The following is a 27,401-nucleotide window of genomic DNA, read 5'->3' as shown; positions in this document are numbered from 1 at the left end:
GCTTCAGATTCTCTCACAAGACTATAATCAAGATATCAACCAGGTCTGGATCTCATCTGAAGGCTCAAATGGGGAAGGGTCTGCTTTCAAGTTCACAAAGTTATTGGTCTAATTCAGTTCTTTGAGGGTTGATGGTCTTAGGGACTATGTTCCAAACCAATTGTTGGCCACACGCTTCACTCAGTTCTTTGCCATGTGGATTTCTCTAATATGTCTTCCAAGAAAGATGGAAGTCAGAATCTTTTTTTTTCTTTTGGAAGTCAGAATCTTATGTAATGAAATCACTGACGTGACATCTCATCACCTCTCCTGTATTCTACTGACTACAGATTTGCAAACAGCCAAGGAGAAAGGACCACAGAGTGTAAATACCAAAAGGCAGGCATTATTGGCGACTATCTTAGAGTCTGTCACTATGTGTTCATCCAATGTATCAACTACTTTTCCAATTCAGATCATTTATAATCATTCTCTCTCTCTGGAATGTTCTTCCTCCAGATAATCATATGACTAGCTCCTTCTCATCCTTTAATTACCAGTTTAAATGTCATTACCTCAGAGATGTAACATTTATCAAATTCCAAAGTATCATGTTTGTTTGTGCAGTTTGCTTCCCCCTAGTAGACAGTAACATCCTTGGGGACAGGCAACTTATCTGTCTCATTCACCCCAATCTCCAATACCTGAACAGTGCCTAGAATAGGCACTCAGTATTTACTGAATGAATGTACTCAAGTTTTGAGAGACAGACAACAGATTTAAGATGTTATAAAATATAAATGCTTTAAAATAATGAGTTTTCTTTAATAAGATACAAATTAATAGAAATAAATGTAAGTATATTGTCCTTGCATATAAAACAGCAATTGGACAAATATTAGGATGAAAACATAGTAGCATTTTACTTTGAGAATCTAGAGCAGTTCTATCCAATAAAAATATAAGTCATAGATGTAATGTAAAAGTTTCCAGTGAGCACATCAAAAAAGCAAAAACAGATGAAATTTTAATAATATATTTTACATAACCAAAATATCCTAATTCTGTCATTTCAACATGCAATCAACATAAAAAATCATTGAGGGACGCCTGGGTGGCTCAGTGGTTGAGCACCTGTTTGCCTTTGGCTCAGGGTGTGATCCTGGGATCGAGTCCTGCATAGGGCTCCTCACAAAGAGTCTGCTTCTCCCTCTGCCTGTCTCTGCCTCTCTCTGTCTCTCACAAATAAATAAAATCTTTAAAAAATAAATAAAAATCATTGATACATTTAACATTTGTAATTTTGTACTTTGAAATTCAGTGTGTATCTTACTCTTATGACAACATTTCGACATGGGCAAGATGGCAGAAGAGTAGGGGTCCTTAACTCACCTGGCCCCACAAACTTACCTAGATAATTTTCCAAACATCCTGAACACCTATGAATTCAACCTGTTTAAAGAGAGAACAGTTGGAACGCTACAGAGAAAAAAGTTTTCGCTTCTAACAAGCTCTTCATTTTTAAGTTTTTTCCTTTTTGACTTTCTTATTTCTAAAATTACATGTCTTGGATATATTTTACACTCCTGGATTCCCTTGAATGTATTCAACTTAATTTTGGTAGATACACGAGATATGGGTATTTGTTTTTTCTGCCTCATTTTGTTTTACAATGGCAGAAGTTAGTAATTTCTAAAACATGACCAACATACACCCAGAACCAAGTGGAACACCATGTAGGTTCATTCTTTGAGATTATATTCTCTCTTCCATCCTATTATGCTCCCATCTTTTATCTTGTTTATGTTTTTGTGGTCAATGTTGGGGATTTATATAAGCATTGTTGGTTTATATAAATGTGGGGTTGAGCATCTTCTAACATACAGAACAAAATACACTCAGAACCAAGAGGATCACTCTCTAGGACCCCTCAGGAAGACTACATTCTCTCCACTACCACCTCTTCATCACCATCATCCCATCTACCATTTTTTCCTTTTTCCTCTTTTCTTTACTATTTATTTATTTATTTATTTATTTATTTATTTATTTATTTATTGCTTTTCTTTTTTCTTCTTCTTTGTTTTTGGTTTTGGTTTGTTATTTTTACTACTTTGTTTCAAAATTTGTTTTTCACTTGAGTGGTCCTTTTGTTTTATTTTGTTCTGTTCTTCTTTTTCTTTTATTTTCTGGTCTCTGACTTCTTCAGAAATATCAAGGGTGTATTTTACTTAGAGCGTGGTTGATATTTTTTACTCAGCCCACTCATACAGCCACTCTGCATTGGACAAAATGACTAGAAGGAAGAATTCACAAAAGAAAGATCCGGAAACAATACTCTCTGCCACAAAGTTACAGAATTTGGATTTCAGTATGATGTCAGAAAGTCAATTCAGAAGTACAATTTATAAACTACTGGTGGCTCTGGAAAAAGTATAAAGGACTCTAGAGATTTCATTATTGCAGAATTGAGATCTAATCAGGCCAAAATTAAAAACAGATTAAGTGAGATGCAATCCAAACTGGATGCTCTAACTGCTAGGGTTAATGAGGTGGAAGAGAGAGTGAGTGACATAGAAGACAAGTTGATGGTGAGAAGGAAGCTGAGGAAAAAAGAGAAAAACAATGAAAGAGCCCACAAGGAAAGGCTTGGGAAGGTAAATGATAGCTTGAGAAGGAAGAATATACATCTAATTAGGATTCCAGAAGAGGCTGAGAGAGAGAAAGGACCACAAACTATATTTGAACAAGTCATAGAAGAGAACTTCCCAAGTCTGGGGAAGGAAACAGGCATTCAGATCCAAGAGATAGAGAGGAAGAGAGGACCCCCCCAAAAAAATCAATAAAAAACATTCAACACTTTGACATTTAATAGTGACACTGGCAAATTTCTAAGATAAAGAGAAAATTCTTAAAGTAGCATGAGACAGGAGATTCTTAACTTCTACGCAGAGAAATATCAGATTAACATCAGACCTCTCCACAGAGACCTGGAAGGCCAGAAAGGGCTGGCAGGATATATATAGGGTACCAAATGAGAAGGACATGCAGCCAAGAATACTTTATCCAACAAAGCTGTCATTCAGTAGAAGGAGAGATAGGCAGAATAGAGGGAGCTTCTAGGACAGGCAGAAACTGAAAGAATATGTGACCACCAAACCGGCTCTGCAAGAAATATTAAGGGGGACCCTGTAAAAGAAAGAGGGAACCCAAAGAAATAATCCACAAAACAAGGTCTGAATAGGTATTACAACGACACTAAATTCATATCTTTCAATAGTTACTCTGAACGTGAATGGGCTAAATGATCCCATAAAAATATACAGGGTTTCAGACTGGATAAAAAAGGAAGACCCATCTATATGCTGACTACAAGAGACTCATTTTAGACCTAAGGACACCTCTAGCCTGAAAATGAAGGGGTGGAGAACTATTTACCATCCAAATGGTCCTCAAAAGAAAGCTAGGGTAGCAATTCTCATATCAGATAAATTAAATTTTATATCAAAGACTGCAGTAAGAGATAAAGAGGGACACTATATCATACTTAAAGGGTCTACCCAACAAGAAGATCTAACAATCATGAATATTTATGTCCTTAATGTGGGAGCTGCCCAGTATATCAATCAATTAATAACCAAAGTAAAGAGATACTTATAATAATACACTAATAGTAGGAGACTTCAACATGGCACTTTCTACAAATGACAGATTTCTAAGCAGAACATCACCAAAGAAACAAGGGCCTTAAATGGTACCCTGGACCAAATAGATTTCACAGATATATACAGAACTTTCTGTCCAAATGCAACTGAATACACATCCTTCTCAAGCGCACATGGAACTTTCTTCAGAATAGAACACCTATTGGGTCACAAATCAGGTCTCAACTGATACCAAAAGATTGGGATTGTCCCCTGCATATTTCAGACCACAATGCTTTGAAACTAGAACTCAATCACAAGAAATTTGGAAGAAACTCAAACAAGTGGAGGTTAAAAGCATCCTACTAAAAGATGAATGGGTCAACCAGGAAATTAGAGAAGAATTAACAAGATTCATTAAAATGAAGACATACCATTCAAAATCTTTGGGATACAGTAAAAGTTGTCCTAAGAGGGAAATATATCGCAAAACAAGCCTCCCTCAAAAAAACTGGAAAAAACTCACACACAGAAGCTAACCTCACACCTAAAGGAACTGGAGAAAGAACAGCAAGTAAAGCCTACACCAAGCAGAAGAAGAGAGATAATAAAGATTCAAGCAGAACTCAATGAAATAGAGACCAGAAGAACTGTAGAACAGATCAACAAAACCAGGATTTCGTTCTTTGAAAGAATTAATAGGATAGATAAACCTCTAACCAGCCTTATTAAAAAGAAAAAAGATCCAAATTAATAAAGTCACAAATGAAGGAGGAGAGATCACAACCAATGCCAAGGAAATACAAACAAACGATTTTAAAAACATATTATCAGAGGCTATATGCCAACAAATTAGGCAATCTAGAATAAATGGATGCATTTCTGGGAAACCACAAACTACCAAAAGGAACAGGCAGAAATAGAAAACTTGAACAGGCCAATAACCAGCAAGGAAATTGAAACAGTCATCAAAAACCTCCCAAGACACATAAGTCCAGAGCCAGATGGCTTCCCAGGGGAATTCGTTTAAAGAATTAATACCTATTCTACTAAAGCCTTTCCAAAAGATAGAAAGGGATAGAATACTTCCAAACTCGTTTTATGAGGCCAGCATTACCTTGATTCTAAAACCAGACAAAGGCCCCACCAAAAAGGAGAATTATAGACCAATACTCCTGATGAACATGGATACAAAAATTCTCACCAAATACTAGCCAATAGGATCCAACAGTACATTAAGAAGATTATTCACCATGACCAAGTGGGATTTATCCCCAGGAAGCAAGAGTGGTTCAACATTCCTAAAACAATCAACGTAATAGATCACATCAACAAGAGAAAAAACAAAAACCATATGATCCTCTCAATAGATACAGAGAAAGCAGTTGACAAAATATGGCATCCATTTCTGATTAAAATTCTTCAAAGTGTAGGGATAAAGGGAACATTCCTCAATATCTTAAAAGCCATTTATGAAAAGCCCACAGCAAATATCATTCACAATGGGGGAAAACTGAAAGCCTTTCCCCTAAAATCAGGAATACGACAGGAATGTCCACTCTCACCACTGTTATTCAATATAGTACTAGAAGTCCTAGCCTCAGCAATCAGACAACAAAAAGAAATAAAAGGCATTCAAATTAGCAAAGGACAAGTCAAACTCTCCCTCTTCGCAGATGACAGGATACCGTATATAGAAAGCCCAAAAGACTCCACCCCAAGATTGCTAGAACTCATACAACAATTCAGCAATGTGACAGGATACAAAATCAATGCACAGGAATCAGTTGCATTTCTATACATTTACAATGAGACTGAAGAAAGAGAAATTAAAGAATCAATCCCATTTACAATTGCACCCAAAAGCATAAGATACCTAGGAATAAACCTAACCAAAGAGGTAAAGGATCTATTCCCAAAAAATTACAGAACACTTCTGAAAGAAATTGAGGAAGACACAAAGAAATGGAAAAACATTCCCTGCTCATGGATTGGAAGAATAAATACTGTGAAAATGTCTATGCTACCCAGGGCAATTTACACGTTCAATGCAATCCCTATCAAAATATGGACTTTCTTCACAGAGTTGGAACAAATAATTTTAAGATTTATATGGAATCAGAAAAGATCCCAAATTGAATGCCTGGGTGGCTCAGCGGTTGAGCATCTGCCTTTAGTTCGGGGCATGATCCTGGAAACCCAGGATCGAGTCCCATGTCGGGCTCCCTGCATGGAGCCTGCTTCTCCCTCTGCCTGTGTCTCTGCGTCTCTCTCTCTTTCTCTCAAATAAATAAAATAAATAAATAAATAAATAAATAAATAAAATCTCTTTAAAAAAAAAAAAAGATCCCAAATACCCTGAAGAATATTGAAAAAGAAAACCATGCTGGGGGCATCACAATGCCAGATTTCAAGCTGTATTACGAAGTTGTGATCATTAAGACGTGTGGTACAGGCACAAAAATGGACACACAGATCAATAGAACAGAATAGAAAACCCAGAAATGGGCACTCAACTCTGTGGTCGACTAATATTTGACAAAGCGGGAAAGACTATCCACTGGAAAAAGGACACTCTCTTCAATAAATGGGCTGGGGAAATTGGACAGTTATGTGCAGAAGAATGAAACTGGACCATTCTCTTATACCATACACAAAGATAAACTGAAAATGGTTGAAAGATCTACATGTGAGGCAAGAATCCACCAAAATCCTGGAAGAGAACACAGGCAACAACCTTTTTGGGCCACAGTAACTTCTTCAAGATACATCTATGAAGGCAAGGGAAACAAAAGCAGAAATGACCGATTGGGACTTAGGATAAAAAGCTTCTGCACAGGAAAAGAAACAGTCACCAAAACTAAAAGACAACCTACAGAATGGGAGAAGATACTTGCAAATGACATAGCAGATAAAGAGCTAGTATCCAAGACCTATAAAGAACTTATCAAACTCAACACCCAAGAAACAAACAAAAAAAATCATAAAATAGGCAAAAGACAAGAACATAAATTTCACCAAAGAAGACATACACATGGCCAATAAGCACATGAGAAAATGTTCCACATCTCTTGCCATCAGGGAAATAAATATTAAAACCACAATGAGATACCACCTCACACCAGTGAGAATGGCAAAAATTAACAAGACAGGAAACAACAAATGTTGGAGAGGATGTGGAGAAAGGAGAACCCTCTTGCACTGTTGGTGGGAATGTAAACTGGTACAGCCACTCTGGAAAACTGTGTGGAGGCTCCTTGAAAAGTTAAAAATAGAGCTATCCTATGACCCAGCATTTGCACTACTGGGTATCTCCCCCAAAGATACAGATGTAGTGAAACACCGGGACACCTGCACCCCCATATTCATAGCAACAATATCCACAATAGCCAAACTGTAGATGGAGCCACAATGCCCTTCGACAGATGAATGGATAAAGAAGATGTGGATATATATATATATATGTATATGTATATGTATATATGTATATATGTATATGTGTATATATATACACACACACACACACACAATGGAATATGTGTGTATATGTGTGTGTATATACACAATGGAATATTACTCAGCCATCAGAAAGGACAAATACCCACCATTTGCTTCGACGTGGATGGACCTGGAGGGTATTATGCTGAGTGAAATAAGTTAATCGGAGGACAATCATCATATGGTTTCACTCATATGGGGAATAAAGAAATAGTGAAAGGGATTATAAGGGAAAGGAGGGGAACTGAGTGGGAATTATTAGAGAGGGAGACAAACCATGAGAGACTCCTAACTCTGGGAAACAAAGAGTCATTCATGGAAGGCGAGGTGGCCGGGGGTAGGGATTAACTGGGTGATGGGCACTGAGTAGTGCACTTGATGAGATGAGCACTGGGTGATATACTATATGTTGGCAAATCAAACTTAAATAAAAAATTTTAAAAAATCTCAATTTAGAATAGCCACATTTCAAGAGTTCAGTAGCTGCATGTGGTATTATAAATGTCATTTTTATTTACTCTTTGATTTATAAATAGATTTTGGAAGCTCTTGCATTTGCATTTTATCCTGCCAAAATGCCACTATAAATTTTTTAATCAAACAAATTTTCAAGACAAGTGGTATGACATAATAACCATAATAGCTGGTCTTTAAGCAAATACGTACTATAAGGCAGATACTGTCATAAATCCTCTAAGTAGTGTTAACTAATTTAAATTAGTATTAACTAATTTAATCCACTCACAATCCAATGAGACAAGTATTATTATTATCCCCATTTTACATGATAATATTATAATAACATGTTGGCAGAGTGCAGTATAGATTTAAAGGGGAAGAGACTGGCAAGAGCTAGGTTACTTTCATTTACTTACTTATATCCCCACTTTGACCTAGATAGTATTTTACGTGACTTAAAAGAGTACATAAAATAAAAGAAAATAACATGAATTCAAAGTGGGACAAAAGAAGAAAAACATCTCTTGAAATATTTGATCCAAGGTGTTAAAATCTGATTTTTTAAATGTTACTTCATTGAAAAAAAAATATTAAGACAACAGAAATCCACGATAAAATTTTCTACAATCTCTTCATTTAGTCAGAAGTGTTTTATCTATTGATGTTACTTTAAGTCCTTGTACCCACACACATTCAGCTTCTACATATTTGTAGTAATTGTACACTAGTATTTTATATTCTACGTTTTCTTCAACATTATTCCATAACTTTTTTTTAAGATTTTATTTATTTATTCATGAGAGACACAGAGAGAGAAAGAGAGAGAGAGGGGCAGAGACACAGGTAGAGGGAGAAGCAGGCTCCATCCAGGGAGCCCAACATGGGACTCGATCCCAGGTCTCCAGGATTAGGCCTTCGGCCGAAGGCAGCGCTAAACTGCTGAGCCACCTGGGCTGCCCCATAACTTTTTCTCTTTCATTAGTCTTATTTTCTTTCTCTCCATTCCCCTGGACTGTAACCAATACTAAAAGACTAATGTATTTCTTTTTTTTTTAATTTTTATTTATTTATGATAGTCACAGAGAGAGAGAGAGAGAGGCAGAGACACAGGCAGAGGGAGAAGCAGGCTCCATGCACCGGGAGCCCGATGTGGGATTCGATCCCAGGTCTCCAGGATCGTGCCCTGGGCCAAAGGCAGGCACCAAACCGCTGCACCACCCAGGGATCCCAATACTAATGTATTTCTCTACATCTTTCTTTTCTTGTTAAAATATCCAAATAGGGGGAACACCTGCATTTAGCTCAAGTAGTGATCCCAGGGTCCTGGAATCTAGTCCTGCATCGGGCTCTTGTCAGAGAGCCTGCTTCTTCCTCTGCCTAGGTCTCTGACTCTCTCTCCGTGTCTATCATGAATAAATAAAATCTTTAAAATATCCAAATAGGAAAAAAAAATCCAAATAGGGACAAAAGACCTGATAATTCTTCCGGTCACTGGAAGCATGCACCAAGGAACAGGCAAATGAAAACTGAAACCACCCCTCAGGCAACAGCAATTTCCCTGACAAGACCACCCACAAGCCCAGAATACCCAGTTGAGCTAAACCCTTTATGGACCATGGAGTGACTCCTGGAATGACCTGGAATTATCTTCACCTCATTATAACACTAAAATCTCTGCCCAAGGAAGAGCTTCTGCCTAATTTACATAACACACAATGTATGTATAGGCATGTTTCCTTAAGGTGCAAGCATGAATTTATGCCCACCTCTACATACAATGACAAGGCCTCCCTATCTAAATATTCATCTGGGGCACCTGACTGGCTCAGTTGGAAGAACATGCAACTTGTGAGTTTGTGCCCCATGGTGGGTATAGAGATTACTAAAAAATAAAAACTAAGTAACTATTCATCCTAACCCTAAACAAAATCACCCATTCACAACTGCTCTTGGGGAGTCACAACTTTAGAAGCTATTTCCCATGATCTTCTTATTTGCTTCAGATAAAGTTTACTTTTTGCAACAAAAACAAAACCATGTCTAAATACTACATACATAATAGGGGTTATGTTTATGTTATGATTGTAGGGTTTTAAAAATGAGGTCACATATTTCTGTACACATTTTCTTAGTATTTTGGGGAAATAGTTCTAACCTATTCTGATAGGTATATTTTATATAAGATTATTTCTCTAGGGGCACCTGGAGTCAGTAGAGCATAAAACTCTTCACCTTGGGGTTTTTTTTCACCTTGGGGTGTTAAGTTCAGGTCCCATATTGGGCATTGAGCCCACTTAAAAAAAAAAAAGATTATATATCTAACACTTGTGCTCGCTTCGGCAGCACATATACTATATATCTAACACCTGTTCTCAGAGACACGTGAGTTGTTTCCAGGTTTTGTTTTTCTTCTTTTTCTTTCTTTCCTTCCTTTTTTTTTTTTTTTGCTTCCATAACAACGCTGCAACAAATATTCTTCCCTAATCTCTGCACTTATAACCTCCTTCTGTGATGATGACTTTGCTACTAAAGTATAAATTTCAGAGTGGCATTCTTTTAGTTCTCAAATTTTTCAAGTTTTTTTCTCACTCTAGAACTTTCTCATTGGCTGTTTTCTTTTCCAAAAATCTACAATTTCAAATTTATTTATAATTATTTAATGTCCTTCTCATCACACAAGAGTTTTTTTTTTTTTTTTTAAGATTTTTTATTTATTTACTCATGACAGAGAGAGAGGAGAGAGAGGCGGAGACACAAGCAGAGGGGAGAAGCAGCCTCCATGCAGGGAGCCTGACATGGAACTGGATCCCAGGTCTCCAGAATCACACCCCAGGTGAAGGCGGCGCTAAACTGCTGGGCCACTGAGGCTGCCCAAGAGTAAGTTTCTTGAGAGCTGAATCCTATTCATCCTTCAGGTCTTATCTCAGCTTACATATACTTGTTTGTAGAAGTTTTCCATGAACTCCAATCCCAATTGACCCCTCCATATTTTTTCATAGGCCTTCAACTTTTCTTTCCAGAAATTATCACAATTTGTAATTATATATTTATTTGTGAGATTATTTAATGTTGGTTTCCTTAACTAGGTCTGCAGGGAGCACATCTAAGCACCTTGCCCTCAGACGAGTATATGGTACATGTAAAATGTACAAGTAGTTGTTAAATATTGAAACATTGAAAGAATTTTTTTAATATTGAAAGAATTCATTTTTTAAAGACTTTATTTGAGGGAGAGAGAATGAGAGAGCATGAGCTGGGGGAGAGGCAGATGGAGAGGGAGAAGCATGCTCCTCACTGAGCAGGGAGTCTGATGCAGGGCTTGATCCCAGGACCCGGAAATCATGACCTGAACCAAAGGCAGATGCTTAACTGGCTGAGCCAACCCACGTGCCCAAAAGAATCTTTAAGATTTTGAGAGAGAGAGAGCGAGAGCACGCACATGAGCAAAAGCTAGGAGTTGCAGAGGGAGGAGTGGCAGAAGGAGAGGGAAAAGCAGACTCCCTCACCAGGGAGCCCAGTATGGGGCTATATCCCAGGACTCCAAGATTACTACTGGAGCTGGCAGATGCCCAACCAACTGAGCTACCCTGGCACCCCAATAATGAAAGAATTCTTAAAGGAAGATGCGGCTTGAAGAAAATCATACTGCTGGTAAATCTTCCTTCCATAATAATTTTTAACAGATGAAAACAGCTTTGTTCTTTTTTTTTAGCTTTGTTCTTAATTTAAGTGTTCATCTGTCTCAGAAGGATTAGTGTTAGCAACAACACCAACAAAAATTTACGAGGTAAAAACAATTAGCTCTAAGAGATGGAATATCTCTGGGGAACAGGATGAGGTTTTAAGAAAGGAATGTAAAAAGAGCTAATGAATTTTGAGAGTCAGCCATGGAACAGTTTCTCTTTCATTGATTGATTTATTCAGTGAACAAGTATGTACTGAGTACTCTCATATGCCAGGTAGGGGGATATAGTATCTTAACCCAAAGAGACAAAAACACAAAGACAAATCTAGTCCTCATGGGAGCACATAATATGAAAAATAAGCAAATTATGTAGAATGTTAGCAAGCTGAAAAGTGCTATGGAGAAAAAAAAGGGGGATGTGAAGCAAGGAGGTATCAGGAAGGAGCAATTTTTTTTCAAGTTTAGATATTTATTAATCAGTATAAACCCCAACACAAAACACAAACATGATTTTGTGCAGTTAGAGGGGAAATATTTCCTAGATAAGTGGAAAATTGTGCCAATAACTTCTAGAAGACCTTCATTCTAAGCAGCTTTATAGTGAAACATTTCATTTAAAATGCTGGACCTCTGGGGCACCTGGGTGGCTCAGTGGTTGAGCATCTGCCTTTGGCTCAGGTCATGATCCTGGGGTTCTGGGATCGAGTCCTGCATCAGGCTCCCCACAGGAGGGCTGCTTCTCCCTCTGCCTATGTCTCTGCCTGTCTCTCTCATGAATAAATAAATCTTTTTTAAAAAATGCTGGACTTTCTTTCTTCAGTTCCTGTAATATACATTCACTGATTAGGTAGAACTTGTATTGATCATTGGGACCCAGTTTGTTCCTGGGTTCTGGGTTATTCTTCCTATCCCAAAACTGACATCTGGATTGAACAATGCCAGGCACAAGACATACAGTGCTGCTCCAGTATCTCCTGCCCCAATAAATAAGAGGGGGGGGGGATCAAGCTCAGATGCTTCCTGGCCTGAGGATCTGGCATAACACGGATGCAGCAGAGGCCTCCAGCACAGAAGAAAAAGTCAAATATGCAAGGCCCAGCACTAAGTAGTCCCTACCAGAAGGCGTAATTTTTTTAAAATTTTTATTTATTTATGATAGTCACACAGAGAGAGAAAGAGAGAGAGAGAGGCAGAGACATAGGCAGAGGGAGAAGCAGGCTCCATGCACCGGGAGCCCGACGTGGGATTCGATCCCGGGTCTCCAGGATCGCGACCTGGGCCAAAGGCAGGCGCTAAACCACTGCACCACCCAGGGATCCCAGGAGTAATTCTTTTAAAGGATGGTCAGGGTAGATCTTAGGAAGTTGACATTTGAGGAAATACTTAAGGGAAGTGAAAGAGGCAGTCATATGACTATCTTAAGGAAAAGTTTTAGAGGGAGAAAGCCAGTACAAAGGCCCTGAGGAAGGAACATGCCTTGTGTATATAAGGAATAGCAAAGACGACAATGACACTGGGGATACACTAGCTTGATGATGTTAGAAGAAAAAGACTTAAATTTATTTATTAGTTGCCTTAGCAGACCACTTTTCTCCTCTTTATTCCAGCTGCTACATGGCATCAAGCGTATACTCATTTTGATGGGGAGAATTGAGGCAAAACAAATACAGAAACAATTAAACTTCCTTATAACTTACAGCTAACAAGTACTTGAAACTGGCAGGGTGACCTTCCTCCAGGAACTCAACTGCCTCAATTTTAATACTTTGCTAGAGGCAAAAGGTAACCTTAGCATGACATTACTCTGACCTCCAGGATCTTGTAAAGTCTACTTTAACAGATGAAAATCTCTTTGGAAACTTCTCTGCCCGCTTAAGATGTGTTAGCAATCATCCTCCAAACATATGGCCCACAGATATACAGCTGAAGGATCTAATGACTAAGGTTTTACTAAACAGTAGTAAATGACCCCTCAAGATCCTAGAAAACTAGCTTCCAAATTCCTTCCAGACTTACACTATCTCTAACCCCCTCTCAACTTAAAAGTATATAATCAGTTACTCCTCACAACCCCAGTGCAGCTCTTTATGCCCATAGGTCCTGTTGCTGCACTATAATAAAAACACCTTCTTGAACCATAAAATGTCTCAAGAATTCTTTATTGACCATTGGGTTCAACCATCTTGCATCAACTTAACATGTCCTGCTTCTTCTCTACAATACCCAGGGTGAGCCTTCTGATTTTCCACATTAGTGTCAACTATGGAATTATATAACTTCCTAAATATAGATAATTACACCTGACTTATTTGTGTAGATTGTCATCAGGGTCCTGAAGCTAAGAATCTAATCATATTATAAAGCAGTCAACTGGGACCAGGGCACTACCAAAAGGAAGTATTGAGACACGTATTGTACTGTATTGAATTACTGCAATTCATAGCAAAGGTACCAATATTTCCCCTCCCTTCCCAACCAATCCTCTTCCTTCACTTTTCTCAAAACCTACTTCAAAACTATGACTAGAAAGCCATTCCTGATTGATCATGCTAACTAGGTGTACCCAAAGCATTTACATGTTCAGAAGTGAATAATTTAAAAGTAGTCTAAACATCTTATAAAGGGTTCTAAATCTCTTCATAGCTCCTTATTGAGTACAGGACAAATGAGAAAAATCTTGGCTTTTCAAGACTTTCCCCTACCTGGGCTTATAACTGTCTTACTAGGGGCACTTGGGTGGCTCCAATGGTTAAGCATCTTGCCTTCTGCTCAGGCCATGATCTCAGGGTCCTGGGATTGAGCCTTGCATCCGGCTCTGTGCTCAGCGGGGAGTCTGCCTCTGCTCCCTCTCGCAAATAAATGAATAAAATCTTTTTTTTAATGAATAAAATCTTTAAGAAAATGTTTTGAGAAGTCTCTCCAGCCAAATCAGTCTTCCAAAACCATGATGCTTATTTCCATTTCTGCTCCGTTTTCATTTGTTCTCCACCTAAGATGTTCTTTGATCCAAGTTTTAACTCCTTTTCCACTTCCTACATGAAGCCTTCTTTAACCACTTTAGCTCATAAGTCCCCCTTCTTCTTCTCTCAGTGTCTATGTGGCTCATTTTATTTAATAACTTATTAGGGCAAACCGAAATTTTTCCAAACCTCCAAAACACATACATATATTGACTCATTCTTTCAAAATTTCTATATAAACTGGTTACCCATGACTGGATCCTATGATCTTTGGAGACTACTTTATATACACACGCACTTATTAGATATACAAAATGGTTAATATGGTGCTAAGCCCCTCAATATGTATATATAAATTATTCTCTTTACCTCACATCCATTTATTTATAAAGTTTTATGAATTCTACACCACAAAATTTCTCAATTCCACCCATGCCTCTGCAGGACCTTAAACCCTCTCATCTAGACTACCGCAATTGACCCTTAATTAATCTCCCTGCCTTCAACCTTCTTCCTTTCGATCCACTCCCTTCACTCCTCAGTGAGAGCAAATCCAACTTCATTCTCATTAACACCTGTGGTGGCTCCAAACCCTTCAGCTTGATGAGACCTTTTGCAAAGTGCCTCAGTTTACCCTTACAGATTGATCATGTTTTTTTCCCTTTCTAGAAATATCCTTTGGTGTTTTTGCCTTGTCGATGCCTCCTCCTCCTCCTCCTTCACGACCCGGTTCAGAAGTCATTTCCTGTCTCTAACTTTCCTTGACACTCCTTAGCATGACTGACTGGATTTCCACGTGTTTTCACAACACCGTAGTGGTTGTTGTTACCATCTTCTGCTCCGCCACACCAGGAGTTCCTTCAGTCCAGAGCTCTATCTCATTCACCTCTATTCTGTATTCCCGCAGGCAAAAGGGATCCAGTGTAAACCACACATCTGAACAAACATCTAGGGCGTAGAGTTATTAGGACTTTTGTTTTGAAGACCCCAGGGAGCCTAGGAGGTAGCTGCGCGAGGACCCCACTTTCAGTAAAGCCTGCTTGTACCGGAGCCTGGCGTCTCGCCGCTGAGGCATGCCCCACAGGGCAGGCACTGGGCAGGGTTCGGAGGGGGCCCTGACCGCCATGCTGACCGGCAGCAGCGTCCGCGCGACCTACTTGGGTCCTGGCTAAGGGAGCTGCGGGAGTATGCCCGCCGCGTGAGGGTGGCACCACACACTGACAGACTAACCTAAAGTAGCAGCAGGTCCCAACGGACTGCCTGAAGGGCCAAAAGCAGGAAGAAATGATGGCCAGCCTCGTCCTCTTCGAAGTGGAGGAAAGAGAGCAACGTAATCGCTGCAAGACGCCAGGCACGCGCTTGGAGCCTCTCCTCACGGAGAGGAGGACGGGAAAAGAGCGGGCCAGCGGGCCGACGGCGAGCCTCGCCGAGCGCGCGTGCGCAGCAGCCCCTTCCCTCCACCCGCTACCCGCGGCCCCGCCCCCACGCCCCGGGCCTGCGCGAGCTTCGGCGAGTGCGCGCGCGTGGCAGCCTCGTCTCCCCGCCCCTCACGTGGCCCCTCCCTCCTGCCCTGGGCCGGCGCGAGCCTCCCAGGCTGTACACGTGCGCGCATCCCAGCCGGCCCTGCTAGTCACGTGACGCCCCCCTCCGCGTTGTCTCCACTACAGCCTTCCGAGCTCTCACTGCCAGAATCCGGCGTTATGGCTGCCGGCGTGCCCCGCGCCGCTTCTCTGTCCCCACTGTTCCCCCTTCTCCTGTTCCTCCTGCTCCTCTCCGCTCCGCATGGCGGCAGCGGCCTGCACACCAAGGGCGCCCTGCCCCTGGACACAGTCACTTTCTACAAGGTAACGGGGGTGGGGGAGTCGCGCGCAGGTGCACCTGAGCGCCCAGGGGAGCGCACACCCGTGGGGAAGGAGACTGGGCTGGCGGAAGGTGGTCTGTCGTGACGAGCCCGGGACTTCTCACCATCCTAAAGGGGGGGTGGACTCTGGACCGGGGCCATTCCGCGACCGTGGGGCACACGGGAGCCAGGGTCCCCGCGCACCCTTGCCCTTGCAGTGTTTGCACTCCCCTCTTTTTCAGAAGAGCCGTAGACTTGCAGTCTAAGGAACCCGCTGCCCCTTCCCCGCACCTAAGGGGAGAGGGCGGTGCCGGGCGAGATCCAATCCTCGAATCCCAAGTGGGAGGCCTGGAGGGCGGTGCGAAGCGGTCGCCGCCGAGCTCCGGCTGTGGTGGGGCGGTGGGGCGAGGGAAGTGGGGGAGGAGGGGGTTGGAAACCCGGCTCGTCAACTGGCATTTCTGCGCCCCTCCTCCTGTGGGGTAGAGCGCAGCCTGCTTTGCAGTACGCAAACAATGCTCAGATACCCTGTGTCTTCCCGAAAAGTGCAAGCGTTAAGAACAAGGGAACTCTAGGGAATATTTTGGGCCTGGGGACAAAATGAAGTGAAATTGGGTCAAGACGTGGAAGGGTTCGCCTGGGTAAATGGATGTTGGAAATGTTGAAGGCTGAATGCAGCCCCAGCTCCCTCCTCTTGCACCTGTCTTCACCCACTGGTAGCTTTCAACTTAGCCTGCGAGAGGGGGAAACTAAGCATTGAGAGAGAAGCCATTCGTTTTATTTTCTTAATTTGTACCCATTGCTGGGAAGTGAAACCAGAAAGTGGAGTTCTAAATCTGTCTCAAGCGATTGAACTTTTTATGCTCAAAAGGGTTCATTGTCCTGGATTTGGCACCTGTGGCTTACTCACATATTTAAAAGCGTAGGTATGGCTGGATGGTTGTCAGGCACACCCCACAGCACCCTGTACTTTTGGGGTCTTCATTGGGACTGTTACACCCTACTCCCCAAAAGCGGGAATGGGATAATATCACAGATCAAGTGTGACTTAAAAGGAAATTTTGCACTGTAAAGTCAGTAGTATTTCCTAATCAGTTGGTGTCTCTCTGTTTTTATTGCTACCACCCTGGTCATGGCTTTCATTACAGTATTCTTGCAGGTCTCACTGCTTAGCCTTTCCTCTTCTAATCATTCTCCTTTTTGTTCCCTCTGCTCCAGCCGTACATGCCTTCTGTCCGTTGAATATTTCTAGCTCATTACTGACCTAGACCCTTTGCACTGACAGTTCCTACTGACTAGAACATTCTTTGCTCAATCTTTGAAAGGCTGATTGCTTCTCATCATTCAGCCTTAGGTTAAATATTACCTTCTTGAGACCTTCCTTGACTTCCTCTCCCCTCTGTCAAAAGAGCCAGTCACATGAGTTGGATTTCTCTGTGGAGGACTCATCACTGATTTTTATCCCCTTGTCTATTTTATTTTATTTTTTTTTAAATATTTATTTATTTATTTATTTATTCATGATAGACAGAGAGGAGGAGGAGGGAGAAGCAGGCTCCATGCCGGAAGCCCGACGCGGGACTCGATCCCAGGACTCCAGGATCACGCCCTGGGCCGAAGGCAGGCGCTAAACCACTGAGCCACTCAGGGATCCCCCCCTTGTCTTTTATTATCTCCCACGCTAGAATATGAAGAACTGCCTTGTCTATTTGTTCACTGATCATCTGCACAACCTAGCAGGTTACCTGTCACATAAAAGATACTTAATAATAATTTGTTGAATGAATGAACAGATGTGTTGAATGAATGAACAGATGTGTTCTCCCTTTCTAGATCTTTCTTCCATCACCACTGTATAGAAGGGGAGCTTCCTGGTAATATGTATGTCCAGGGGCCTTGTTCTGTGTTTTGTCTTTTTGCAATTTCCAATACCTTTTTTTTGTTTGTTTGTGTCTTGCCCTTGATCATCACTAGAAATAAGAGATCCTGCCTGCTTTTTTTTTATTATTATTTTTATTTTTTATTGCTGTGTTCACTTAGAACAGTGCCTGGCATGTGATAGGCCCTCAGTACCTTTTTATTCAATGAATGAATGAATGATAAATTAATCTGCATCTTGAAGAAGCAAGTTGCCTAAATATAGGGTATGGTGGAGTTGATTCCTTGAGGATGAAGAAAGGACAGATTTCTAAAGCAATTAAGAGGTACAAACTGATTAACAAAAAGGAAAAAGTTCACTGTGCAAATGTGTGCCATTCAAAACCATTCTGCCAATGGCTTAAAATGGCAAAATAAAAGATGGAGGCCTCTCAATTCTGTTTCAGTATTAGACCACTGTATAATTATTCATTATTCCATAATACAAATGTAGGCCCTTTGAAGGTAGGGATCCTGTGGTGTTCTTTTAGAATATTCCCCCCAGACATATGTAGCCTCTGCTACCATAGCCTACCCTAGTTGTGTTCATCTATCAAATATTTTCACAGCATCTGCCACATGCCAGACACTCTTGGGAAATAGAGATAAAGCAGAAAACAAGTCTGACGAAGTCCTTGTAAATGTATATTCTAGTGAAGAGGACAGACAACAAGCACACAAATAAGAATTTTATAAAGAGTGATTAATGCTGTGAAGAAAGCAGAGCAGAGTAACGTGATAGAGGAGGGTGAAAATGAAGCAGTGCTAGGATTTTGAGTGGAGTCCTCTCCATTGGGCGGGACATTTAAACTGAGCTTCGAATGATATACATCATGGAAGTAGTTGGGGAAAGTGTATTCCAGCCAGTAGAGTCAGCAAATGAAAAGGCCCTAAGTGGGAATGAGCTTGTTGTGTTGAACTGAAATAAGGCCATTTAGGCTAGAGGGATGTGATCTAATTTATATTTTTAAGTTTTACCTGCGGGGGTGCCTGCGTGGCTCAGTCAGGTGAGCACCTGACTTTGGCTCAGGTCATGATCCCAGGGTCCTGGCATAGAGGCCTAAGTGAAGCTCCCTGCTTCACTCTCTCCCTCTGCCACTCCCCCTGCTTATGGCAGCTCTCTCAAATAATAAAATCTTTAAAACAACAAAAACAAAAGTCTTACCTGCTTTTAGGCTCCCAGAGCTCAGATTTTGGAAGTCAGTGATCACTTAAAAGATTACCTGTTCTGGTAGCTTCTCCTTTCCTATGTCAAATATTTTTTTAAAAGCTAAAATCAAATGGACTTCAACACACAATGAGGAACAGAGTAACAAAAACTGAAATGATGTCAGCTTCACTTAATTATGACAGTGATTGCTTATGATGAAAAATTGGCCAGAAGTGGCCAATTGATCACTTTGATTAGAAAAACAAAAAATTGTAGGAGGAGGAGAGAACAGTTAGAATAAACCTGTGCATTGAGAGAAACTATCAAAAGAAAAATCTTGGGGATTCTTCTAAAACTTAAACATGGAATTACTATATCCGGGACACCTGGATGGCTCAGTGGTTTGGTGCCTGCCTTCGACCCAGGGTGTGATCCTGGAGTCCCGGGATCGAGTCCCTCATGGGGCTCCCTGCATGGAACCTGCTTCTTCCTCTACCTATGTCTCTGCCTCTCTCTCTCTCTGTGTCTCTCATGAATAAATAAATACAATCTTCAAAAAAAAGGAAATTACTATATCATCAAGCATTTCCACTCCCAGGTATATACCCAAAAGAAATGGAAACAGGCTTTTAAACAAACATTTGGCCACAATGTTTATAATAGCACTATTCACAAATAGTCCGAGAGGTGGGAACAGCCCAAATGTCCATCACCTGATGAATAGATAAATAAAATGTGTCATATCCATACAATGGAATATTATTAGCCCACAAAAAGGAATGAAATACTGAGACATGCTAAAACATCAGTGAACCTTGGAAACGTGATAGTGAAAGAAGCCAGGTACCAAAGGCTGCATATTGTAGGATTCCATCAGAGCAGACATCATAGAGACAAAAAGTAGATAGTTGGTTGCCTGGGGATGGGAGGGAAGAGGAATGGGAAGTAATTGCTTAAAATGTGTATAGGTATGTGATTCCTTTTCAGGTGATGAAAATGTTCTGGAATAGACACTAGTGATGGTGACACTCTGTTGTTAGTGGAATAAATTTTACTGTTTTGTACACTTTAAAATGGCTGATATGGTGAATGTCGTATGTTCAGAATTTTACCACAAATAAAATAAAGGTCTTGACCCTGACCCTGACAGATCCTGACCTGGAGATCTAGCCAAGGGGAACTGTGGTCTAGGGAGTGGTCATTGTCATAAGCCTGCCTCTCAGCAACTTCCTATGAGCCCTGAAACTGCAGAGGAGTTGATTGAGCTTCTGGGCTCCTTAGCCAAAGCACCTCCATGGGTGCCAATCCCTTTATAGATGTTTGGTTGGTTGACTTTTGTCAGATTTTTGGTTCATTGTTTACTAAGAAAGGCCCTCTAGGATGATGGATATGCCAAGGGCAAATGTAGTATTTTCAAAGGGTTCCTTTAATCTTACCAAGAAGGCCTTAATACATCTAAGCTTTGTTTATTTTAAGCAGTGTTGTATATGTCTTTGATTACTATGAATCTAATGGGGTGCCCATCACCAATAAATTGTTACATGAATTGAGGGATGGATGGATGGATGAATATTAGTGTGTGAGCACTTCTCTCCCCTGCAGGCTTGGTTTCCACTCTTTCTTAAACAGGGGTCCTTTGAGAAAGGGAATTAGCCCCCAAAGTCTCTGGAATCCTGGACTTGCTCAGCTCTCTGTACCCTCAGGTCATTCCCAAAAGCAAGTTCGTCTTGGTGAAGTTCGACACCCAGTACCCCTACGGTGAGAAACAGGATGAGTTCAAGCGACTGGCTGAAAATTCGGCCTCCAGCGATGATCTCTTGGTGGCAGAGGTGGGGATCTCAGGTATGGACAAATGCATCTTAACTGTGGAGGGCAGAAGGGGAGGAAGCTAGAGATTATTTCCCTCCCTGTAGGTGGAATACCCAACATTTCTGTCTGAGCCACACACCAGTGTAAGTGGGGTCAGGGCCTCAAAAATCTGGCACCCATGGTAGGCTTATCTTGAGCAGATTCTGATACCACAGACTTGATACCAAGTTCATCCTTGCAGATGCCTGAGGGAAGGGAATCCCCCATCCTTCACCCTCCACCCCACACTGACATTAAACTTACTCTAAGAATCTGGGGCTCTCCTTGCAGGGGACTGTGGTCAGAGGGGGTATCAAGCTTCCTAGGGTCTCCATAGTCACTTCTTCCATCTTTTCAGCTGTTTTTTTACCAAAACTATTAGGTTTTGGCTTTAACTCAAATCCATCAGAGCTATCACTAAATCAAAGTGAAGCTCTCAACCACAGTGACCACTCTAATAATAATAGTTGCCAACAGGTAGTGGTTTACAGTCTATAAAGGTATGCACAATCCATGCATTTGAATCTTCACTTGAACCCTGCCTGAAAAGTGAGGCACATTTTCTTCATTTTTACACTTAAGAAAAACTGAAGCTTCAAAAAAGAATTAAATGACTTGTTTGAGGCCATGGAGTAGTAGGAAGTAGCTCATACAGAATTCCACCTAAGTATTTATTTCAAAGTGCCATGAGTTCTTCCCTCTCACAGCTTCCCTCCAGCTGGGATGCCTCAGTTCCCTAGCTAGCTAGAGAGTCTGTTCCTGGGTAGAGATAATAACCACACTTTTCCTGGGTAGTCAATCCTGACTCAGCTGCAGATCCACTCCCTTGGGGCTTAAAAGAAGACTAGCAGGTGACATTTATCAAACATTTATTTAGTGCCAGGGCACTGTGCTAAAGTGTTTTGCATGTATCTTATCCTTGTGACAACTTTATGAAGAAAGTACTATGACCCCAATACTTCATGCTTGGAGTACCTTGCTCAGGATTGTACAGTTTGAAGTGGCAGAAGGAGGACTGGAACCCCACACTTCCCTATACTACTGCCCAGTAACCTAGGTGGCCTTGGCTGTTTCCTTTTGCCAAGGTATAAGAAACCAGTTGTCACAAAATCAGCCCTTGGAACTGCTACTACCTGTTCTGAAGAACATAGCAGATACCACATATTGCACTGAACTCTGTCAGGTTAGGTGCACATATCTCCTCATTGGGTCCTGCCAACACCTCTCGTGTAGTAGGGACTCTGCCTGCTACCTACCACATGTTCCCCTTGCCCACTAAGCTCCAGCCAGAATGGCCCTTGAAATCCTTCAAGCCACCCAGCTTATTCCTGCCTCAGAGCTTTGGCATTTTCACACCTTCCTACCTGAGACACTCTTCCCAGATTATCATGTGTCTCCCTCCTTGAAACATGGGTCTTTCAGCTCCTATCCTCTCCACAGAAAGGCCTTCCATGACCACCCAAGTAGGCCTTACCTACTGTCACATCGCACCATGTTAGTTTTATCTTTTTGGCACTAATCGTGTATGTTTGTTTATCTTCTCTCTTCTTACCTTTAAAAGAACATAAGCTCCTTGATCAGAGAACTTGTTACTCTTAATCATAACTAGATCCATAGCACTTAGAACCTGGCACATAGTGGGCATAGAATAAATATTCAGAAGAATTCCCATTTTGCAGATGAGGAATGCAAAGTTGAGAGGTTAAATAAGGGACGCCTGGGTGGCTTAGTGGTTGAGCACCTGCCTTTGGCTCAGGGCGTGATTCCGGAGTCCCAGGATCGAGTCCCGCATTGGGCTCTCTGCATGGAGTCTGCTTCTCCCTCTTCCTATGTCTCTGCCCCTCTCTCTCTGTGTCTCTCATGAATAAATAAATTCTTTAAAAAAAAAAAGAGCAAGAGAGAGGTTAAATAAGTTGATTAATGCTCTGTGGCTAAGAAGTCACAGAGGAGGGATAGAAACACAACCAGGATCCTTCTTGCTATCAGCTCAGATAGGTTTCATAGCAGTGTCCTGCCCTGCATTCCTTATGATCTTGCTCCTTATACTTGCTTTCTGTTTACAGATTATGGTGATAAGCTGAATATGGAGCTAAGTGACAAATACAAGCTGGACAAAGAGAACTACCCAGTCTTCTACCTATTTCGGGATGGGGACTTTGAGAACCCAGTTCTGTATAGTGGGGTGGTTAAGGTTGGAGCCATCCAGCGCTGGCTAAAAGGGCAAGGAGTCTACCTGGGTATGCCTGGTTGCCTGCCTGCATATGATGCCCTTGCTGGGGAGTTCATCAGGGCCTCAGGTGTGGAAGCCCGCCAAGCGCTCTTGAAGCAGGGGCAGGACAACCTCGCCAGTGTGAAGGACACTGAGAAGAAGTGGGCTGAGCAATATCTAAAGATCATGGGAAAGGTCTTAGACCAAGGGGAGGACTTCCCAGTATCAGAAATGACCCGGATCACCAAGCTGATTGAGAAGAACAAGATGAGTGATGGGAAGAAGGAAGAGCTCCAGAAGAGCTTAAACATCTTGACTGCTTTCCAGAAGAAGGGGGTTGAGAAGGAGGAGCTGTAAAAAGGCACTCCAGGTTTTCCAGGGTTTGGGGGTGGGGAGAGGGGAGAGTTAATCTGTTGGCTGTGAGAGACCCTCCTGGGATACGAAAGAGTGGTGGTTAAAGGGGTACTAAGCTGGAAATCTGAGCATACCTGGACATTGACGCTGATGTGACCATGCTTAGGACATTACTAGCGCCAGTCTGGTGTATAACCAGAGCACTTACCAGATGGCTAGTGAAATCCCCCCTCAGAAGGAATTGGTGCTATAAAGAAGAGTGTACTGCCCAGGTCCTTGACAGGTGTTATTATGATCCAATTAAATTTCTGTGTTTGGTTAAAAGGACCTGAAGCCATTCAGTTTTCTTTCACAAATTATACTTTGGCCTGTGATATGCTTTCTCCTTTGAATTTATTTTTTAATCTAAGCTGGTATGGACTCCACTCTACCAGGATAAGTGACTATCCTTGTAACACTGTAGAAACTGGTCCCAGCTCAAGGACTGCCTTTATTACCTTCCACTGGCATTCAAACTCCAGTGGACTGATTGTGGGTGGCAAAATGCATCATCCTCTTTCTGGTCCTCGAAGTGGAATAGCAACATTAAAGAAGCTCAGTGTAATAATTTTCCACATTCCAGGAAAAACAGCAAATTCTTAGTTTTACTGATAAAATCAGGTTTTTTTTTAAGAGTTGGATTTAGATAGCTAAATGATACCATTCAGTCTAATTTGTAAGTTTTTTTTAAAAAAAGAGATTGTTTTCCACCTAAGCTACTTTGTCACTGTCAGTTACTGAGTAAGTACCAACATTAAAAAAGCAGAGTGGGAGACCCATTGTACTGACTCCAGTCTGTTTTTAGGAGTGATGAGCTTCATGTAATGATAAGCTTCATGATAACATCTCCACTTTCATATTTAACTATTTGGAAATACCAAAGTGCAGGTCCTAAAATATTCTTACAGCCACACAAAGAAATTTGACTTGAAGGGAGTTAGCAAATAAAACTTTGTTCATGTTCATCCATTTCAGCCAGATTGGTATTTAAAGTCACTAGAAGGGGATCGCTGGGTGGCTCAGCGATTTGGCGCCTGCCTTTGGTCCAGGGCGTAATCCTGGAGTCCCCGGATGAGTCCCGTGTGGGGCTCCCGGCATGGAGCCTACTTCTCCCTCCTCCTGTGTCTCTGCCTCTCTCTCTGTGTCTATCATAAATAAAAATAAATAAATCATTAAAAAAAAAATAAAGTCACTAGAGGGCAGCCTGGGTGGCTCAGCGGCTTAGCGCTGCCTTCAGCCCAGGGTGTGATCCTGCAGTCCCGGGATCAAGTCCCACGTCGGGCTCCCTGCATGGAGCCTGCTTCTCTCTCTACCTGTGTCTTTGCCTCTCTCTCTCTCTCTCTCTCTCTGCTTCTCACTAATAAATAAAATCTTTAAAAAATTAAAAAGTAAAGTCACTAGAAACAAAAACATGCAGGAAAATCCATGTGTTGAGTTGGACGGAACAAAAACATTGTGGTAGCTTAGGCTCAGAATTTAAACCAAGTAAAAGATATTCAGGGGCAGCCTGGGTGGCTTAGTTGAACATCTGACTCTGGATTTTGGCACAGGTCATGATCTCATGGTCCTGGGATGGAGCACCGTGGTGGGCTTCTTAGCGCAGAGTTGCTTGAGATTCTCTCTCCCTCTCCTGCCCCTCCTCCTTCTTTATCTCTCTCAAATGAATAAATAAAATCTTAAAAACATGGGCAGCCTGGGTGGCTCAGCGGTTTAGTGCTGCCTGCAGCCCAGGGCGTGATCCTGGAGACCTGGGATCGAGTCCCACATCGGGCTCTCTGCATGGTGCCTGCTTCTCCCTCTGCCTGTGTCTCTGCCTCTCTCTCTCTCTGAATAAATAAAAATAAAAATAAAAAAATAAAATCTTAAAAACAAAATGTTCAGACCTAAACACTTGCCAGTAGCCCGTGTAGATACTCAACATTTGAGAAAAGGATGTAACTGTATATATATTTCAATATTTCACCTACTCTTTTTTTCATTCTAATTGAAAATTTGGGGACATCTTTCTGGATGTTTCTCAGTGATAAACTTGATTTAGCTGTTCTAGATTTTTTTCTCATTTGTCTAAAACAGGTTCACTTTCAAGTATCTAAGCATTCACTGTCTTAATGGGAAATAAAGAAGCCAAATGACAGGGAAAGAACTTTAAACGCATCCACAGTCCCTGAATGCAGCAGTCCTACCAGTTGTTAAAGGAAAGGTGGCAGCACATCAAGGGGTACTTCATTGGATGAATCCAGACTGAGTATTTATAAGCCTAGGGTCTTGACTTGAAGAGCCATTGGGCAGGGCTAGATTATCCTATCAGAGGCTCTTTATATCAGATATTTCTCATTAAAGATGAGCCCTCAAAATTCTATAGAGTTTTTAAGTGATTTGCATATGCCACATAAAATTAAATCTTCCCTGACACTTAGAGCAAATGGATTCCTTCCCTCTTCTTCCTCTAATTAAATATCATGGCTCAAATGTTGCTAATCAGACCATAATGAGGGCTATGGACTGGCTTCCCAAAATCAAACAAATATAGACAATTTCTAGGGAATAACTTGAAGCAAATGAGACCTTGGATCCAACACGAAGAACCTCATTCTGAGGAACTTGTAAGTTATCAAAAATAATCCTTGGCATTTGGTGTCACCAAAAAAGTTGGCATCAGAATTGCATCTGGAAAACTTGATTGTTCAATAAAGCACCAAGACAGAATCTGGCAATTTGAATGTAGCCATCAAAACTACAAAGAATGTGAGATAGTGGGTTAGGGGTGGTCGAGATTTCAGCTCACTTCATCAATACTTAAAGAGTTTGAATCTTCCCTAACCCTTACCCCACTATGTAGTCTTAGGTAGTAGCCTTGCCTGCAATAACTTTTCTCCTATGTGAAATAGCACATTGTCAGGGACCCACTTTTACTGGGATACATGGAAGCAGGAAGTTGCAAAGAAAGCTGTGCTTTGACAGCATAAATTGCTGTAGGTACCCCACAAATAATTTTTATAAGCATTTGGCTCCTGGTTGCTTACATTCCACTTGTTACTATTAAATACATGACTGCATCAAGGTAGTGACAGCATCTAAAAATGGAAGAAAAAGTATAAACCTGAGCCCACCTTTTGGGGAAGGTTAAAAATGGCAGTGAGGGGTCACACCTGAATGGTGCAGCTGGTTGAGCTGTGGACTTGGATTTCAGCACAGGTTGTAATCTCAAGGTTGTAGGACTGAGCCTCACATCTGGGCTCCACTCAGCAGGGAGTCAGCTTGGGAGTCTCTCCCTCTCTGCTCTGAGTATGTGCCTGTGCTCAAAAAAAAAAAAAAAAGTGGTGAAGTATACCCAAGTACCCCACCTTTTGTAAAAATGACAGAATATTGGGATGGAGTAGCAGGCAAAAGTTTTAAGACTTTCCTCAGGGCCCAGACAAGGGCATTTAATAGATCAGGACAGATAGGAAACAATATTTCAGGACAGAAAGCTCCTCTTTCCACTGTACCGTCAGTGAGTCAACTTTTGATCTTAGCCTGTGGGCCCTAAGTACTCTTGAAGAAACCATGTCATCAGCCTGCCCGAAATCTTCTAGTAACTTCCCAGTAAATTTAGAGATCTCATTCCTTTCCCTAACTACGAAGTAGCCATTGTCATTGCTCTGACATCTGACAAACCCCCAGCCTTACCCCCCAACATCCTTACCCCTTTCCACTTCAAGCCCAGCTGCTTGAGCCCTTTGTCCATCAATTGGAACAAGCTCAGTAGTTCCTGCCTCGGGGCCTATGCACAGGGGTTCCTTTCTCCGTTGCTGACTTTCCATCAGTCAGGTCAGATGGCAC

At 41.5% G+C, this 27,401-nt stretch overlaps 2 protein-coding genes across 3 annotated transcripts in view; one reads left to right on the top strand and one right to left on the bottom strand.

The window, feature by feature from the left end:
- Window positions 1-15,591, bottom strand: part of TMEM116 (transmembrane protein 116) — a 109,249-nt gene extending 93,658 nt beyond the window's left edge. For both annotated transcript variants that reach the window (XM_055323366.1, XM_055323368.1), the window contains exon 1: window positions 15,456-15,591. The gene's annotated coding sequence lies outside the window, so the exon portion shown is untranslated. The remainder of the gene's footprint in view (window positions 1-15,455) is intronic.
- Window positions 15,592-15,805: 214 nt separating this feature from the next.
- ERP29 (endoplasmic reticulum protein 29) lies at window positions 15,806-23,867 on the top strand. The gene is made up of 3 exons (XM_055323332.1): window positions 15,806-16,069; window positions 20,833-20,971; window positions 23,041-23,867. Exons 1-3 carry the CDS (start codon window positions 15,926-15,928, stop codon window positions 23,541-23,543), a joined length of 786 nt encoding a protein of 261 aa, XP_055179307.1. The 5' UTR covers window positions 15,806-15,925; the 3' UTR covers window positions 23,544-23,867.
- Window positions 23,868-27,401: the final 3,534 nt, after the last annotated feature.

This window comes from Nyctereutes procyonoides, unplaced genomic scaffold, assembly GCF_905146905.1.
Source record: "Nyctereutes procyonoides isolate TBG_1078 unplaced genomic scaffold, NYPRO_anot_genome, whole genome shotgun sequence".
Classification (NCBI taxonomy): Eukaryota; Metazoa; Chordata; class Mammalia; order Carnivora; family Canidae; genus Nyctereutes; species Nyctereutes procyonoides.
This window is presented reverse-complemented; position numbering and strand designations above follow the sequence as displayed.

Excerpts from the sequence above, each read along its gene's own strand:
- ERP29 (XM_055323332.1), top strand. The coding sequence starts at position 15,926 with ATGGCTGCCGGCGTGCCCCGCGCCGCTTCTCTGTCCCCACTGTTCCCC. Across the intron at positions 16,070-20,832 it reads ACACAGTCACTTTCTACAAG|GTCATTCCCAAAAGCAAGTT; the intron begins GTAACGGGGGTG and ends CTGTACCCTCAG. Across the intron at positions 20,972-23,040 it reads GGCAGAGGTGGGGATCTCAG|ATTATGGTGATAAGCTGAAT; the intron begins GTATGGACAAAT and ends TTCTGTTTACAG.